Genomic DNA, 16,942 nt, shown 5'->3' with positions numbered 1-16,942 from the left:
ATGGTGGCAGCTTTTATTACAGTGGCAGGTTTTTTTGGAGTATATAATGTGGAGAGATAATGTAAGTGGAAATGTTTGACTTTGTATGTGGGGAGGGGGGGGGGGGTAAACTTATTAAATCATCAGAACCATTTATGTAACATGCTTCGACTATGGATAGAACTAGTTATTTTGTCCCTATATTAAACTTGTTAAAAAAACTGGGGTAGTTGAGAGTGCTGATTTCCACCATAGAACCTCTTAAATTAACTTCTAAAAATCAATAACATGTTTTTCTCTAAATAACTACCTCAGTATTTGTGGTGTAAATTTGCAGAAACATTGAAACATACTAACTTTAGCCCTTTTAACCTATCACATAATCCTAAGCTAGTAACAGAAACAGAAAATATCTAACTAACACACCTGTTGGTTCTGATAGATCTGAAAAATTTGCTGCATCCCTTCAAAGTCTTTGTAAGCAGAATCATAAAGAGTGTAGTCTGACATGGGAATATCAAACAACTTCTCAGCTTGCAGCATTTCCTTCTTCTTCTCATTCATTTCAGCAAACTCTTCTCCGTACTCCTGTTGATGAAAGAAACAGAAGTAAACCAGTTTTATTAAAACTAACTAAAAAATAAAATACGCCTATGAGTGATTTAGAAAGCTGCAATAAATTACCATCCAACCATGCTTGGATTACACTTCTTTACTTGACAAAAATTGTTACCGGTAGTTTTGTTTTTTTTAAGCCGATCCCATATCATAACTTGTGGATGAAAAAAGTGTCCTATTTCTTTTACCTCCAGTGAAAATATTATACGGTTTTTTTATTAGTTAGAAATCTGCATAAAAACTGTAGAGACAGAGAACTTTAATGGAAACGTAACAAAAAATTCAAGCAGCCCTAAAAAGTTTTAAAGTTGTTTATATTACATGTTTTTATGATGGAATGGCCTCTGGATTGTCTGTAATTAACTACAGTGGTTTACAGGACTTAGGCCAACTTAGGTTCTATTTAACTAGGATCGTTTTGGACAGTACCAATGTACAGTAGAACCTCGATAGTTCGACACTCCCTATAGTTAGACAATGGCTGGGATGACAAAACACATGTCGGCATAGGCCGATGATGGGTTCACCGAGGTCAAAAACTACATTCTTCTTATTGTTTTCGTGCATGTAAAAACACTCACTCACTCCCATGGCCATTTATGCCCAAGGCGGGATTTGGCCGCACCAACAACTGCTTTCCATCTCTCTCGATCTTCTGCCTCTTCCACTTCTGCCCCCACTTCTCTGACGTCCTTGGAAACACTATCCCACCATCTCTTCTTGGGCCTTCCTAATGGTCGTTTCCCTTCTGGCTTTCCTATACTTGCTTCTTTTAGTAGTGAACCTCTTTCTCTCCGTAGTGCGTGTCCTGCCCACCTTATTCTCCTTGCTTTCACGTGTGCTACTACATCATAATCATTGTACATATTCCTTATCTCCCTATTATGCCTTCTTCTCCATTCTCCATTTTCTTGTATTGGTCCATATATCATTCTTAAAAACTCAATACTAAAATGATCCTATTTCCTTATTTTTTTTCTTACATGGAAAGTGAAAAGTAGTTGAATATTACAAAATATATTATATGAAAAAAAGCCAAATATAATATGTAAGTTATTATGTAAGTTGTTAAGTTTGTTTATTGTTATCAAGTTGTATACTATCCATTAAATTTGTTTGCTTTATATTGTGTTTTAAATACTACTTGTGTGTAAATGTCCAATATACTCCCTATAGTTTGACACCCCCTTAGTCCGAACTATCGAGGTTCTACTGTAATATAAACCACTGTGGTACAAATGTTTGCAGGAGAGGGAGTTCTCCTCAACCTGTAGAACAACCTACAGGTTTACCTTCACTGAAAAATTGCCCTGCAAACAATCATGTTACTCATCTGTTAGTATGTTTCAAACTATTGAACCATTACCGTCATGAGGCTGAACCCTTGCTGGAGGTTGCGATGTTCAGCACCCGGTCCCTCTTGGTTGAACCGCTGGGCAAACAGTTCACAAACATTGACAAAGTCTTGTATGAGGGCCTCCGTGGTCTTAGCAAACACCACCTTGGCTGGCTCCATCTTGAGTTTGCGGTACAGAGAAGCATCGTACAGAGCCTGCCACTCGGACTTCAACTGTTCCAGCAACTCTAAGTCTTCTGTTGGGATCTGAAGACAGATTAGAAAACAAAAATAAAAATTCTATAACTAATTCCTTTGAGGATCATGTTCCCTAAATAATGCAATCATTCGGTCTTCTGTGTCAATTTTTATCTTCATTCTGCACTCATTAAAAGACAAATATAGTTATGAGCGGCAGCTGACATTTGCTAATCTATTGCATTGCATTGAATGATGACGACCATCTCCCATAATGACACTTGTTGGCAAGATTCTTATTTCAAATAAATCCAATAAATTTTAACCCCCCCCCCCCCCCAAAGAACGTTTTTCTGTTTCTGGAAATTGTTATTTATTAGGGAAGGTTATTAGACTAGAAATGAATTACAACCACGATTTACCGATGAAAAGGCTCAAAAGAAAACATGTAGGTACATTTAATTTGAATATTTTTAAGCAAATGCAAGAGGTGAGCGTGATGCTGCAGCGATAACTGATTATAGTCATGATGTCACAATGACAAAATGTACATCACACAGAATTAATTATTACATAGTGCTTTTCTCTCACATTATCAATTGAGCTCTTATACTACAGAATAGGCCTAACATATACCAGATACAGTGTATGTTTTATTTCCATAAACTATAAAACTCTCACATAACAGTCACCTCAATACTCTGCAGCCGCAGTGTGTGATGTCTCTCCTCTACATCTCGGAAGGTCAACTCTGCGTCCACCAGAGTGTTGCCGATGTCTGTGATAGCCTGTAGAACACGCTTGAATGCGTCCAACTCGTTCACTCCTAGCTCCAACTCCTCTTTTAACTCCTACAAGTGAGTTAAATGTAAAGATTATATCATTAAAGACACTAACACTCCAGGGTTTGTATTTTGGAAATGATGAGTGAACGATGAGAGTTAATTCTCAACAACAAAACCATTATTGTTTTCAAAAATTACTTCTAAAAGTAACACAATGCTAAGGTTCAAGGTAAATATTAGGCATACATTAAAAAAAGACAATAGTAAGAATTGAGTAAATATTTTTGGGGTATAACATTGGACAAATTTTAAATTTTTATATAAAATATCAATTTACACAGAGAAGTAAGATACAGGGGATACAAGCTTATGGGACAACTGTACACTTTTCGCCAGTATGTTGGGACAGAAATGTTATAGTATCAAGCAAGGGAGAGCCTGAACGATGGCCACATAGCATATTTGTACAGCAGTTGAAAATGCAGTTGTTGCACAGGGTCTTCCTAAAGTGTGAGCGCTGTAGTTTGTGATGGCCAGGGGGGGGGAAGGAGAGCGGAAGGGGACAACGAATGGGATTTGATTTAGTCACCATGAACTGGTGCTAGACACCACTTAAGTGTACCATTGAATGTTTCCTCTATTTCTTACTTCTCTGTACAACTTACAATATTAATATTGTTTTTTGCAAATACAGTACTATTTAATTATTTACTGTTTAGCTGCTCTTACAATCATCCTGTTCTGGAATGCAACCATGATGTCTCTTGTGCCAGCAGCCAAACGAGCTCCAAGCTCAGTTTTCCACTCTTTTGCGTGTTTTTTCACGTCTTCCAACAGTGGAGCAAGATTCAACCTGCAATAATGTACCACACTCAGTTTTGTTCTCAATACTGATATGTTTTGTAAAGACATCTTGAGCAACTGTTATCTAGTACCTACAAACAGCAATAATAACTGTAATATACTATGTTCACAAAATCTAGGCCGTTTGAAGGAAGCGATTCCATCCCCTCCATCTCAACCAAACTTTGAAACAACAGCCAACAGTTGATCAACTGATCTATAGATTAAGTTAAAAATAGTGGGGGGTAACTCAGGAAACATTCCCCTTAAACCGCCTAAATTTTGTGAACGGACTATAGTGTAATAGTTACTGGACAGTAATTTCAACCATTAGAACATACATTACCGGTATTTACTTTCAAGTAATCACGCAGTTTACATGAATCGTTACGACAAATCAGATACAAAAGCCACTGATTGCATGTTACAGAAAAGAACATGTGTAACTTTTTCTACTGAGGGGATATTTCTGACTAAAGACTGTTTTAAAGAGAACATTACCTGACACAATAGATATCCTTGTACGGTCGCATTGATTCCATTTCTTCCACTACATTTGAATATACAGTAAAATTGTCATCGTACTGCAGAAGAGTAGGATTCTTGGCAGCAAATTTGTCAATCTTTGATGATTTATCAGTCAACCAGATATATTTATATTTTCGCCACCTAAGATAAAAAGAAAACAGAAGATCAATGGATCTTTCAACACAAGTAGTGAACGATACTTTTCAATACTACGCAAAAAATTACACAAAGCTTCTTGGTTTTAAATAATAAAATATTATTCTGTAGTCTTGTAACTCTGTTAAAAGTTGTCATAGCATTATGAAATTATTTAAAGGTCAGCTGTTTGAAAAGTATTCCAAGAAAAAAGCTCAAAGGAAAAATAATGTACATTTTTCACTACGTAGTTCATCAAGGAGGCCGAAAATATCCTTTCCACTCTTGCTCATTTTTCCAATTCTAATTGAACAAAATTAACTAAATAGCTTGTGTCCAAAACGTCACTTGAGATCCTAGTCTAATTTTCTATAAAAAAAAAAAAAAAAAAAAAAAAAAAAACAGATATATGAACATACCTATTGAGGAATTTCTTTATTTCCGCCCCAATAGTGTGGGCAAAGTCTACGGTCTGCGTGACAAGTTCGTTGACCTTCTGAACTCTGACCAAGTCATCGTGGAAGGAGTAGAGGTGTTCTCCTGCAGGAGTACGGACAGAAGGACATTTGACACAAGTTCCATCCATCCACCGAGGTATCTTCTTGAACCTAACAATGACAATACAATTGCTTTAGAAAATCACACTCGTATGCACTCATTGTACAGTACAGCCACATATATATCTTTTGTTTTTGTTTTTTACAGTTAAGTTCCAAAAACTCAGACCCCCTTGAACTCAGATAAACCAGTAGTCTGAATTTTTTGAAGAATCCATTAAGAGTTTGTACGTAATTTGAACTAAACAGAATCCTAAACTTGAATCATCATAGGTAGGTATACCTTCAATAAGTTAGACAGGTTATAGCCATTGGGTCCAGCGCTTCAAAAATTAAGACACCTAAAACAACAAGAACACACTGGGATGACACGGACGGACGGTATGTACGGGATTTTTCAAAAATGTTTAGCATTGATTTGCTAAACCTAGTGCACATACTAGGACGTCACGGTCGGGTCAGGACCATCCGCACCTTCCACCGTCTGAAAGAAAGTTCAGAAAAAGATTTTTAGGACATCCCAATGTGCCGTACCGATGTGTCATCCACCGATTCGGCGCCGTCCGCAGTATGTGCGTGTGTTTAAGTCATGCATATCTATCTGCCCATCCGAGCACTAACCAGTAAGCTGTCTAGCCAGTCAATCTGTCAGTGAGCAACACAACTAATGTAATAACAATAACTATAATTTAAAAAAAAATTATAAGTGGTGTAATTTCTCCAACAAATAAAATTTAGGTATTTCAAGGCTGTGAAGGTGCTTGTTATTAAGAGTGTGTAAGAGAACATTATCTGCACGTTTCAGTTTTGTTTGATTCTTTTCTTTAAATTACCCAGCATTTTTCAAACTCAGAACTCAGAACCCTTTTCATTTTATAAAAATAAAATACAATAAGGTCCAGTTTGGGGCCCTGAATAAGTTCCTCACTTATCTTAGGATCAAACCTGCAGCCTTTTGATTGTCAGGTAAGCTCCATGTCAGGTACTCAACTATATAACTGAATGAATAGTAAATATACATTAGTAGGATCTAAAAATATTGTGTTATGTTAATATTTCTGTTAAACCTAGCACCTAGCCTATGAATGGTCAACTACAGAATATCTCTGGTCTAAAAGTATTGTATGAGCTATAAAACAATGTCCTTGTTATGTTGTTGTGAGTTTTGAATGGATAAATATGTAGTTTTTGTATTATGTGACTCTCCACTCCAAACCTGCATAGAACCTCGGATATAACTCAAATACCGGACCAAACTAACGAGATACCAGCATTGCATTCCTTTCAACCCATTACTGAAAAAGAACTAGACAATCTCTTCAAGAGCCTAAAGGCAAACAACTCATCAGGCTTTGACACAATAACAGGGAAAATGTTGAAATTTTGCCAGGAAGAATTAAGGAATCCAATTAGATACATAATAAATGAGTCAATATTACAGGCTAAAATTCCCAAAAAACTCAAAATTGCTAAAATTCATCCGATATATAAGAAAGGTGAAGCTAGAGACCCAAACAATTACAGGCCCATTTCTAACCTGCCCGTTATCTCCAAACTCCTAGAGAGAGCAATATATAATCAAATTATCACACACCTGGACTCCAACAACCTCCTCTCCGTATGCCAACATGGCTTCAGGAAGAACCTCAGCACCACTACCGCAATCTCAAAACTAGTCACTCATATCACCGATATTTGGGAAGAAAGAAAAAATGCCTCTGGAATCTTCCTTGATCTACAGAAAGCCTTCGACACTCTTGATTGGGATATCCTCAGAACCAAATTAATCAGCATGAATATCCAAGGCAAAGCACTGGAATGGATCGACAGTTATCTGACAGATAGATACCAATATGTAGAAATTGAAAGTCAACACCATAACACCATTTACACCACCAAATCATCACTTAGAAATACATCAAGAGGAATTCCCCAAGGTTCCATATTGGGTCCCCTCCTCTTCATCATTTACATCAATAGCCTCCCCTCCAGTTTTGACAACGACCAAAAATGCATACTTTTTGCCGATGACACCACTATTGTTGTTCCAACAAATCGTCAAGCATCCAACATTAACTTAATAAAATCAACAATGGATCAAGCAACAACAGCCTGTGAAGATATAAACCTCATTATCAACAAGAACAAAACAAAAACAGTACACATCAACTTCCGAATAAACAATAACAATAAAAGAACAGACGATTGGTCCGGACTGAGCATTCCCACGGTTGTCTCAACTAAATTCCTGGGTATCTACATTGACGAAAACCTAAGCTGGCAGATCCATATAGATTACCTTAGTAAAAAACTGTCTACTGCACTCTTTGTACTCCGTAGAATCTGCAACACCACCGATCTGGACACTACAATGATAGCCTACCACTCCATCTTCGCTCCACACTTGAGATATGGCATTGCCGCATGGGGTTCTACATCTGCCAAAAACCTCGAAAGAATATTAATTCTACAGAAAAAACCGTAAGAACAATCTTGAGGTTGGACCCAAATGAACACTGCAAACCACACTTCATCCGACTCAACATCCTTACCATCACATCACTGTATATCCTTGAAACCATCATTTATTCCATAAACTTAACACCTGTCCGCAGACAAGAACTCCATACACATAATACAAGACACAAAGCAAACATAGATCTACCCCAACATAGACTCTCTAAATTCAGCAATACACCACAATACACTGGCTCAAAATTCTACAACTTGCTACCACAACAATTTAAACATCTACACAACAATAAAACATTTGTCCAACACTTAAAAAAATACCTCACCAATAGACCATATTACAACATAAACGAGTACATAGAGGAACATTCTTACACACACATACGCCAGCTCACTTCGTGAATATACAGAAAAATCCCGTCCAGACGGAAGAACTATGACGATTCCCCGATCTACGGATTGTGGTGAAGACATCGAAGGTAAAAGGTAAAAGGTAAAAGGTATGTAAGGTGAATTTCTATTGAGAAAAATACTAAATTAAAGAATAGAAATTGAAGGAAAAGGTGAAATAATTCTAATCTATAAAAATGTTGCAAAAAGATATCCTTGTCAAGTTTGTCACCTTTCCATGAAGTCCTTGGAGCAGCCGACCATCATGTTGTACACCTGGTAGGCTGTTGGTCTTGTGACCACGTCTGGTGGAGCCAACAGACACTCTATAGAGAACAGCGCAGACCTCGAGTTGAGCTGCTTGTTGAATTTCTCCAGGTTGTTGATCATCAGCCTAGCAACACATCAGAGCTATTACATTCTCTGACTACCTTTTAGATGAGAAAAAAATGCAACTCTTAATTTGCTATTCAGGTTGGAGCGCTGTGAATTTCTTTATTTAAACACACACAACCCTGTAGTGACATTGATGGTTGAAGAGAAAGGGTCTGTGGTTTTATAAATAGTAACAGAAGTTTTTATGAGGATCGCTCATTTGAAGTGACAAAGTTTTAGTTCACTTAATCTATTATTGCTGATCCGTTTGCTATGGGTTTAGGACTTTTATTTCCCCACATAGAAATTTTCTTTTATGCCATTTAACTATAAATTCAAATTGGGTGAAAAAAATTAATTCTGAACAACAGGAAATATGTCACCTGTAGGAAGAGCTCCTGAGACTGCATTATTGCAACGGAAAATCAAATAAATACAAACGTCCCATTGTTACCTATACAACACAGCCACTCTACCTCAACAACAAACCACGACACTACAGTGTCAGCTTAAAAAATCTATTTACTGCGTTATACCGTGTATATATCTGATAGCTGGATGAAATTTCAAAACAATGTTAATTCACTTTAAAAAAATCTTTCGAAAGTTAGAGGAGGAATAGTTTGAAATTAGACTAAATGGTAATAATGGTTGTGACACTCTGACAACCCTAAGTGGCTCTCCAAGCTGTTGAAATTACCATTTAAATTACATTAATTTTATTCATTAGAAAAACTAGCACCTTATTCAACTTAACCTCTTTTTAACTGTAACTCTTGTAATTTATTTCAACCACAATTCTCTGACTGAAGAGGATTCTACACAGAAATTACTAACTATGAAGACACAGGCAGTCTCCATTTTTAAGCACACAAGTTCAATATTATTTTCCCAACAATAAGCTCGGCTCACTTGATGAGTGTGTTGAATGTTTTCTTCTCACAGCTGTTGTAGAAGAATGCCATGAGAGGAGATCTTCCCGAGCTAGTTTGCAGCACGAGCCCCTCCAGTTTCCGCAGGATGGGTCCCACCATGTTGTACGTTGTCAACAGCTTGGACATGCTCTCAGTCCGCTGCTGTTCAACGTGTGAGAAGAAGTCCTGCGACAGAAAAAATTTGTTTTTTTTGTGAACAATTTATCTACACCTTGAACAAGTAAAGGAGAGAATAAAATTTAATTTCTTTGCAAAGTGAGTTCTTTTTGAAAAATTTTGTCAGAAAATGAAATGCATTATAAAGTAGTTTAGCATAAGGGGTTTTCACCTGTAAGAATCGTATGAATGTTCAGCTATTAGTAAGTACGAATGCACCTGTTGCTTGAATTCGAGCAATTGCTAAGTACAACAGGCATTATTTCAAAACGAATAACAGTCATAATTTCTGATGACTTAAAAACTGAAAACGAACGCTCTTGTAAATATATCATGTGTTTACTATAACAGATGTTATAGTATGCAATTAATACAAATTACTCGTCTGTTTAAGTAGACCCTAAACAAAATCTTTTCTTCATAAGAAATACATTGGGATTTTGATGACCTGTGGGGCAAAGCCCAAAGACTTTTATTACAGGAATTGGTGAAAGGGGGCGTCTACACAAAAGATACTTTATTTTGATTTGACACATCGTTTGTAAAAATCCATCCATTATTAACGGAGGAGTAGTGTTTCGTAGAAATCGCCTTCACGTATTATATATAAGGATACTTGCAACACTACACTATAATTTTGAAAAATAATATCCCTTAAAATTTTATACTAAACTGTTTTATAGTTACATTCCAATCAGTCTGAGAAAGTGTCGGTTGCAGTGATGAGAGTCAGTAAGAGATGAGAGAGAAAAACCTCTGGTATTGTTTATTGTATACACAATTTTTTTTCTTTCATTAAATACCCATTCAAAATTTTGGAGTTTTGTTGTTTTCAAACAACATAACCTAACACATTACCCAAACAATAGCTTGAAGAGTGGATATTAGTTGGAAAAACTCTTTGAACAGTAACTCTTTGCGATACAGGTATCAATAGTTTAATACTTGATTTTAGTGTTTCCAAACCTTAAAATCTAAACAAAATTATGAAAGGTATTTTAATGAATCTTAAAAAAAAACTCTTACTTGAAAGATAATAACTTTAGACGAATTGCACTAACCTTGCAAGGCAATCTGTTGTTGTTGTCTGTAATTGGAGGGAATGAGAACATATCAAACTGTCCGAGGCTTAGTATCTTCTTGTCAACATTGAGTGACACGTCCTCCATCTGGTTGACGCGGGACGTCACATTGCGCAGCTTGTTGAGTGCGTCTTTTGCGTACTCCTCAATTCCCAGGGAGAGCCAAGTGTAGCGAGTCAGGCCCGGCTGTATATGCTTCTCCACCTCTCTCAAGTGTTCTTTCATGAACAACAACTGAAGCAAAATGTTAAGTTGATTAGTTACAGAAGTAGTGATAGAGATTAAACACGTATCTTTGATGCCCTGTAAAGGTGATGCAGTAGTGATGCATGGTGTCAAAGTTCTTAAGCCTTGATAAATTATTATAAAAGAAATCTAAGGGAGAGGTAAAGGAAAAGAAATTAATGATTTTCAATCACTGTACAATTCGTCTATAACAAAGTAAACAGTAAAATATTTATAATTCTGGTTTCTAATTCAGATTATATCTCAAATTTCAATATTGAAGATAGACAACCGGTAACAAGAGGCTTGAAGGCTTGCTTGGTCTTAACATTAAAAAGGCACACAGGAGTGATTTATCCTGAAAAAATTATTAAAATAAAATATATTGTTAATTTAAGTTTTAATTTTCAAATCCTAACTTTTTCAAATTTTCATTGGTTTAGATATTTCAGTTTTAATATAAAAACATCACTACCAGGACCAAATGATACAGAATTGATACTGCTTCTGCTCCACAAATTACATCAGTCACGTAATAAAGTATTAAAATGACAAGTGAAGCACTAATATACACTACGGTAATTGTTAGACTTGACTGTACCTGAGGAGTGTCCAGTCTGTCTATGAGGTTAGTGTACTCCTTGACCATCTTATGCAGAGCGTCCAGTTTGGCATGTATTCGCTCCTTCTGTGTAGTGACTGTAAGGATGGTGTTGGGCAGACCAAACCCCAGTGTCTCCAGTAGCTCTGCTTCTGCTACTATCTCCAACATCTCCGGGTCAAAGTTTACCTGGGGTGACAAACAACTTAGAGAGATCATACAAGAGTTATTGTATGAATACTACCTTTTTTATATACAGATGCATTTTCAATTCATCTTTTTTGCATGGTGAACTACTTGGCCCTGAACTGTGTTATTACAAAGCATGGTTTCCATGTTTCTCAAGCAGCAGGGAACCAATTATCGGTATAGTTATCGTTTTATGATAGAACTGTGCCAAAAGATCCCTGAATATGTTACACCCATAGCAAAATATGCATATAAGTTTGAAGAACAGCTCCCTGAAGAACTTAGGCTTATAAAAGGAAATTATAATAATATTATCAGAGTACCAATTAACAGACAAAAAATGATAAAAGGGTATTAACAGCATTACAGAGTATTTTACATCTTAACTGTACCAATCTAATCAACAATAGTCTTAGCTCTTAATACAGGTAAACCTACCTACATTTGATCAAAAATGGAACAATAATATGCAGGTTTATAGAATAGTTAAAAATACACACTGTGTTTTTCAATTTTGTTCTAGATGAATAAAAAAAAGAAAATTTATAGGCTACATAAAACCTCAAACTAGTTATTCTCAGTTCAACTGACAGTGACATTCACCAACCTTAATACCCAGTTTCTTCTCAGCCAGCATAGCATTTCCCACAAACTCAGACCAGGGCTTAGTGTAGACATCGTTGATTGGGTTGTGTTTAAGCAGCGAGGCGTCCACTGATGTTGGAATGAAAAGAATTTTTAAATGTATCATTTGTTTTTAAATTTTTTATCAATCCAAATTTTTTATAAAGATGTGTTGTAATTTCATATAGTAAGTATATTTGTCATACTGTTCTTCTTTTCAATCAGCATTTTATTTTCAACCTATGCTCTGGCGTTGAATATAAATTTAAGAAGACACAAGCATGATTAGTGATTACACCACAACGGGAAGGGATTCATAATAGGGAGGGACAGCGGTGCACCTGTGCCACTGAAACTTTTTGTGGGGGTGGGATTTTATTTTACATATTGCCATTGATAATTTATAACATTTTCTATAAGAAGTCGTAAACATTTTGTTTGTTAAATTCATACACTCTAATAACACTTAGTATCACTTGTAATGTTAATTTGAATATTCACAATTAATTCAATTCAAATATCTTTATTCATTTTTATGTACATTGTACAATAAATAGTGTCAAAATAATCACAGTTTCAAAAGGATAAAAACAGCAAAACATGAGGAAAATTTACAATTTTGTATTGATATCTTCCAAGATTAGTGTTGTGAAATAAATTTCACCTTATTTCATCTTCTTTCAAGGCAACGTTTTTCGAGAGTAGTATTGTAATAGACTAAGGAATACAAATACATATGCCAATAATAACTCACATAAAATATTTCATTTAAGAACAATAAACAAGATAAAATTGGATTGCCATAAAACTTAATACTAATATGTTAACTAATAGTAATATGTTTGATGATCAACATCAATTATAAAGAATTATAAGGGAATTTATTTGAATAGGAAAAAATTTATAAAATGTAAAATGATACAAGTAAGTGATACCTTTTTATTTGAAAATGTATCAGGAAATATTTATCTTGCCTAAAACTTTTATATGTAACACATGTAGTGCAAGTTGTATTTCTTGTTCCAGAGTGGGCTATTTCAAATTCAGGCAAACCTACCATCCTAACAAAAATCCTGCGGGAGTCAGTAACTTCAGAAAAATAATTCCACAAACAAATTCATTCAATAATTAAAATAAAACAATTTTAGCAAATTTTTATTTCATGCAATATTTGTCTAGTACTTAGTCTGTACTCACATGGTGGGAGTGACTTCTGTCTGTGTTTGCCGACCCACTTCATGGTCATACACAACGCCCCCAGCCCCAGCCCCTCCTTGGCTGACAACTCGCTGGCGCTGTACTGACTTGTAGTTGTCGGAGAGGACGACACATCTCCTCTCTTGGCAAGAGTCAACATTGAAGACTTCGACAAAGTTTCTTTTTGGCCCACCTCTTTCTGACTTCCCAATAACTTCAGTTTACTTCCAAGTGATTTTTTGGGAACCACACTTTGTTTTGGTGCCTTCTGCCCAGTTTTTTCAATATCTAAAATTTAAATGCAACCAGTTAAAACTACTTTTCTTAAATTACAATAATTTTGGTGAGATTAGGTTTATGCTAATTGCGGGATTATTGCTGACACTTTCAAATACGATCTGTAAAAAAGTGGTTTTCACGACAATTTGGTATCTTATCTTGTCCTCAGGGGTGGAAGTAGGGCCTACCTAAAATATAATAAGATTTACACAAACCCATCCTAAACTGGAAAATAGCAAAATAAAAACCACAGAGAGACTTTTGGAGGTGGTGCTACCTTCATTACAGAATGTCAAACAACAGTTGTACTGTTTGATTTGAAAAGGCCTCAGATGCCACACACAGGGGTGTAACCAGGGGTTATCACGGGTGTAATTGACTGATAAAAATAAAACTTTAACAAGATAACTTGACAAGAACAGGTGTAACAATAAACAATTGAGAGGTGTATGTACAAATTTAGTTGATCCCATTTGTTTTCTTGGGGGTACTTGATTAACTTAATTTAGGAAACACTGATTTTCTCTTAGGAATTTTGGAATAATAAATGTTTATACATAGGTAGTGAAAATCAAAATATGCTTTTGAATATCATAACTTTTACAAAACTATAAGCCATTATACACTAAATATAAACAAGGGAAATTAAAATTTGAACTACTATTGCTCCTTACACATGATACTGAATGACTTAATAAAACTCAAAACAAAATACAACTCTACAAAATACAAGATAAAACAACAGTCTAGTGGAGTTTAAACAAATTGTGCACAAGGTCTTTTCAATAGTTGCTACGTGATGATGATGATTATTTTATCCCTTCTTACCCATCTCCTTCTCGAGAGGAACGAGTACAATGACATTTTCCTTCAAAGTGTTGGCAACCAGAGGGACTGATCTGTCAATCCATTGATTGTACTTGAGGTTTTCATAGGCTCGCATTTGTTTGGCCAGTGTCAAATATTCGTCAAAGGCCTGGTGTGTAAATTTTAAATTATATTCTTTGGTTTATTTGCAACCTTTTATATACAGGGTGTTTTTTTCTTCTTTTTTTCAACAAAACCCTAATTACTAGTACCATAAGTCTCTGTTTAATAAAAAAAAACAAGACCACATTTTGGTATCCCTGTATTCAATATATCATTGCCAATCAGCTGATATTCAATGTTACATAGTTCTATGTTCTATGAGTTTTACATTTTACCGTTATTGGAATTTATTGTGAATAAGTCTCAAAATGGTGTTTTCGCAAACTCTGAGCATGCAAAAAACAATATTACGTCTTATTTACAATAAATTATCATCACCAGTCACCACTAAACCTCATAGATAGCTGTAATGTTGCATATTAGCTAATTGGCAATGAAGTAAAGAAAACAGGGATACCACCATATTAGCTTGTTTTGTTGTTAAAAAGTGTCTCATGGTAGTTGTAGTGTGTTATTTGGGTAACGTTTTGAAAAAAACACTCTGGATATATCAAACCTAATAGAATTAAATAATTTAACGCTACAATGTTTTTTTGTTTATTTCATACTACGCTATCAACATTTCAATTTAAAAACACACCTCATTACCTTCCCTGTATCAGCAAACCTAAGTACTCATTAAAATTAATGTTATTTAAATAGGAAATAAATCTGACAAATTTTTAAAGGAGTATTTTAGTAGGAATCCAGCTAGGTAAGTAGTATTTTGCTTAGTCTGCAGGTTTGCTGCAGTGATGGGTATTAATTTCATAAACCTCTGTGAATTATTGTTCAATCAACAACTTATTTTACTTTTCCAATTCACTTTCCATACATGAAAGATCGCCTTGATGAGTTTAATATTGATTGATTGATTTATTTATTTATCTATTCATTTGTAACTTTCTTGATGTTTGATACAAATATAAGCTTATATAAGTTTTTCAATATTCCTGCCACTGTTTACTCCTTATTGGGTTTGTCCAATATAATTTACTTATTTCTCAAGCGATTCTACACCAAAAAGATCTTATAAGCTAGTTTAAGTCATAGTTTAAAGATGGTATTTACTCAGGGGAGGTATAGACGAGCTTACGACAGCTGTGGGCTTCTCATTAGCTGAGGGAACACCATTACCGTAACAATATGGTTTGCAGCCATCGGCCTCGATTGTCTAGTGGTTAGCGTGCCGGACTGATATGCTGAGAGTCCCGGGTTCGATTCCCGCTTGTGTCACTAACTTTTTGACCAAGATTTTTTCATTATCAGCAAGTTCGGTTGGTTTGGTTCAGTTATGACAGTTTAATTTATTATTAAGTCTATATAAAATTTTAATTGAGCAGTTTCTAGTTTTATTTAATGAACAGAATCAGAATTATTTTTTCTATTTATAAACTTTTTTATATTATTTCATTATCAGCAAGTTTGGTTTGTTCGGTTAGGTTATGATAGTAATTTTGTAATTAAAAAATTATAAAATTGAATTTGAGGCATTTATAATTTTATTTTATGAACAGAACTATTTTTGCGATTAGTAAACCTTCATTGCCAAAATGCTCTCTACTACAGCGCTGTTCACGGAGGAATTTTGAACTAATGCCTCAATCGTACCTCCCCTAAGTCAGACCCGTTTAAAGATACTGACAATTCAGTAATTTTCTAATTGATACGACAATCTGTATTTCTTTTAAGACTTTTGTTTGAACTAGTTAGGTAACCAATTTGTTCTTTTTTTTGTCTAAGAATATATTTATTTATGTTTAAATTAATATAGCTGGGTATGTTAGTAGTAAGTTGTTCCCTTTATAACCCAAAGGTTTCTGGTTCAGTTCCACTTTTTGAGGGTTATAGTGGGATTTAGCTGAGTGATTATCTTGCTTTTTTTGTGATCCTAGCATAAGAACAATTTGTTGTTAAGCTACACAAATTGTTTATTCTTTCTAAATTCCTTTAATTGATTCTTGTTTAAAATACAAATAACTGTGTTGTCATTTCAGTTTAGTAAAAAAGTATAATAGCGATGCGTTTTTAAAGAAAAATTTTTATAGCATAATTTTTATTTAATTATTAATTTTTTTAACAATTTTTATTTTAGCATAAATAAGAAGTCAAGAGTTCTTACTAAATTTACTTATGGTAAAATATATTTCTGTACGTTGTCAACATAACATTACTGTACAATCATTACTTACATGTTTCTTCAGATCTGAGTTTTCAAACTCCTTGACATTTTGAAAGATTAGCACAGGTTTCTTGAGTCGATGGTACAGTTGTCTCTCCCAAGTAATGGCGCCTGCCACGGGCGGGTAATCTCTTAAAAGTGGTGGGTGTCTTTTTCCTTTCTGCCAATCACAGTAAAAATTACAAAAATATTTTAAAATCAAGTTTAAAGGGATACTATAAATTAATATGAAAAGGAAGGATTATTAAAACATTTAGGTTAGTCATTGTGGATAAACAAGCCGGCTC

The 16,942-nt window shown here is 34.9% G+C and overlaps 1 protein-coding gene across 1 annotated transcript in view; it reads right to left on the bottom strand.

Annotated features, from left to right (window-relative positions):
- Positions 1-16,942, bottom strand: part of LOC128994267 (dynein axonemal heavy chain 10) — a 116,076-nt gene that overhangs the window by 72,361 nt on the left and 26,773 nt on the right. Inside the window, exons 13-26 of the mRNA XM_054418681.1 lie at positions 16,666-16,815; positions 14,333-14,480; positions 13,226-13,513; positions 12,012-12,118; positions 11,216-11,404; positions 10,369-10,623; positions 9,129-9,316; positions 8,074-8,235; positions 4,842-5,030; positions 4,261-4,428; positions 3,646-3,769; positions 2,824-2,982; positions 1,964-2,200; positions 406-567 (exon numbers count right to left, since the gene is read on the bottom strand). Coding sequence (XP_054274656.1) covers positions 406-567; positions 1,964-2,200; positions 2,824-2,982; positions 3,646-3,769; positions 4,261-4,428; positions 4,842-5,030; positions 8,074-8,235; positions 9,129-9,316; positions 10,369-10,623; positions 11,216-11,404; positions 12,012-12,118; positions 13,226-13,513; positions 14,333-14,480; positions 16,666-16,815 — 2,526 coding nt within the window. The remainder of the gene's footprint in view (positions 1-405; positions 568-1,963; positions 2,201-2,823; positions 2,983-3,645; positions 3,770-4,260; positions 4,429-4,841; positions 5,031-8,073; positions 8,236-9,128; positions 9,317-10,368; positions 10,624-11,215; positions 11,405-12,011; positions 12,119-13,225; positions 13,514-14,332; positions 14,481-16,665; positions 16,816-16,942) is intronic.

The sequence above is a fragment of the Macrosteles quadrilineatus genome, unplaced genomic scaffold (assembly GCF_028750875.1).
Source record: "Macrosteles quadrilineatus isolate MER2022 unplaced genomic scaffold, UCM_ALF_1.0 Scaffold_5__1_contigs__length_97177068, whole genome shotgun sequence".
NCBI lineage: Eukaryota > Metazoa > Arthropoda > Insecta > Hemiptera > Cicadellidae > Macrosteles > Macrosteles quadrilineatus.
Note: the sequence above shows the minus strand (reverse complement) of the source record. Positions and strands in the feature narration are given on the sequence as shown.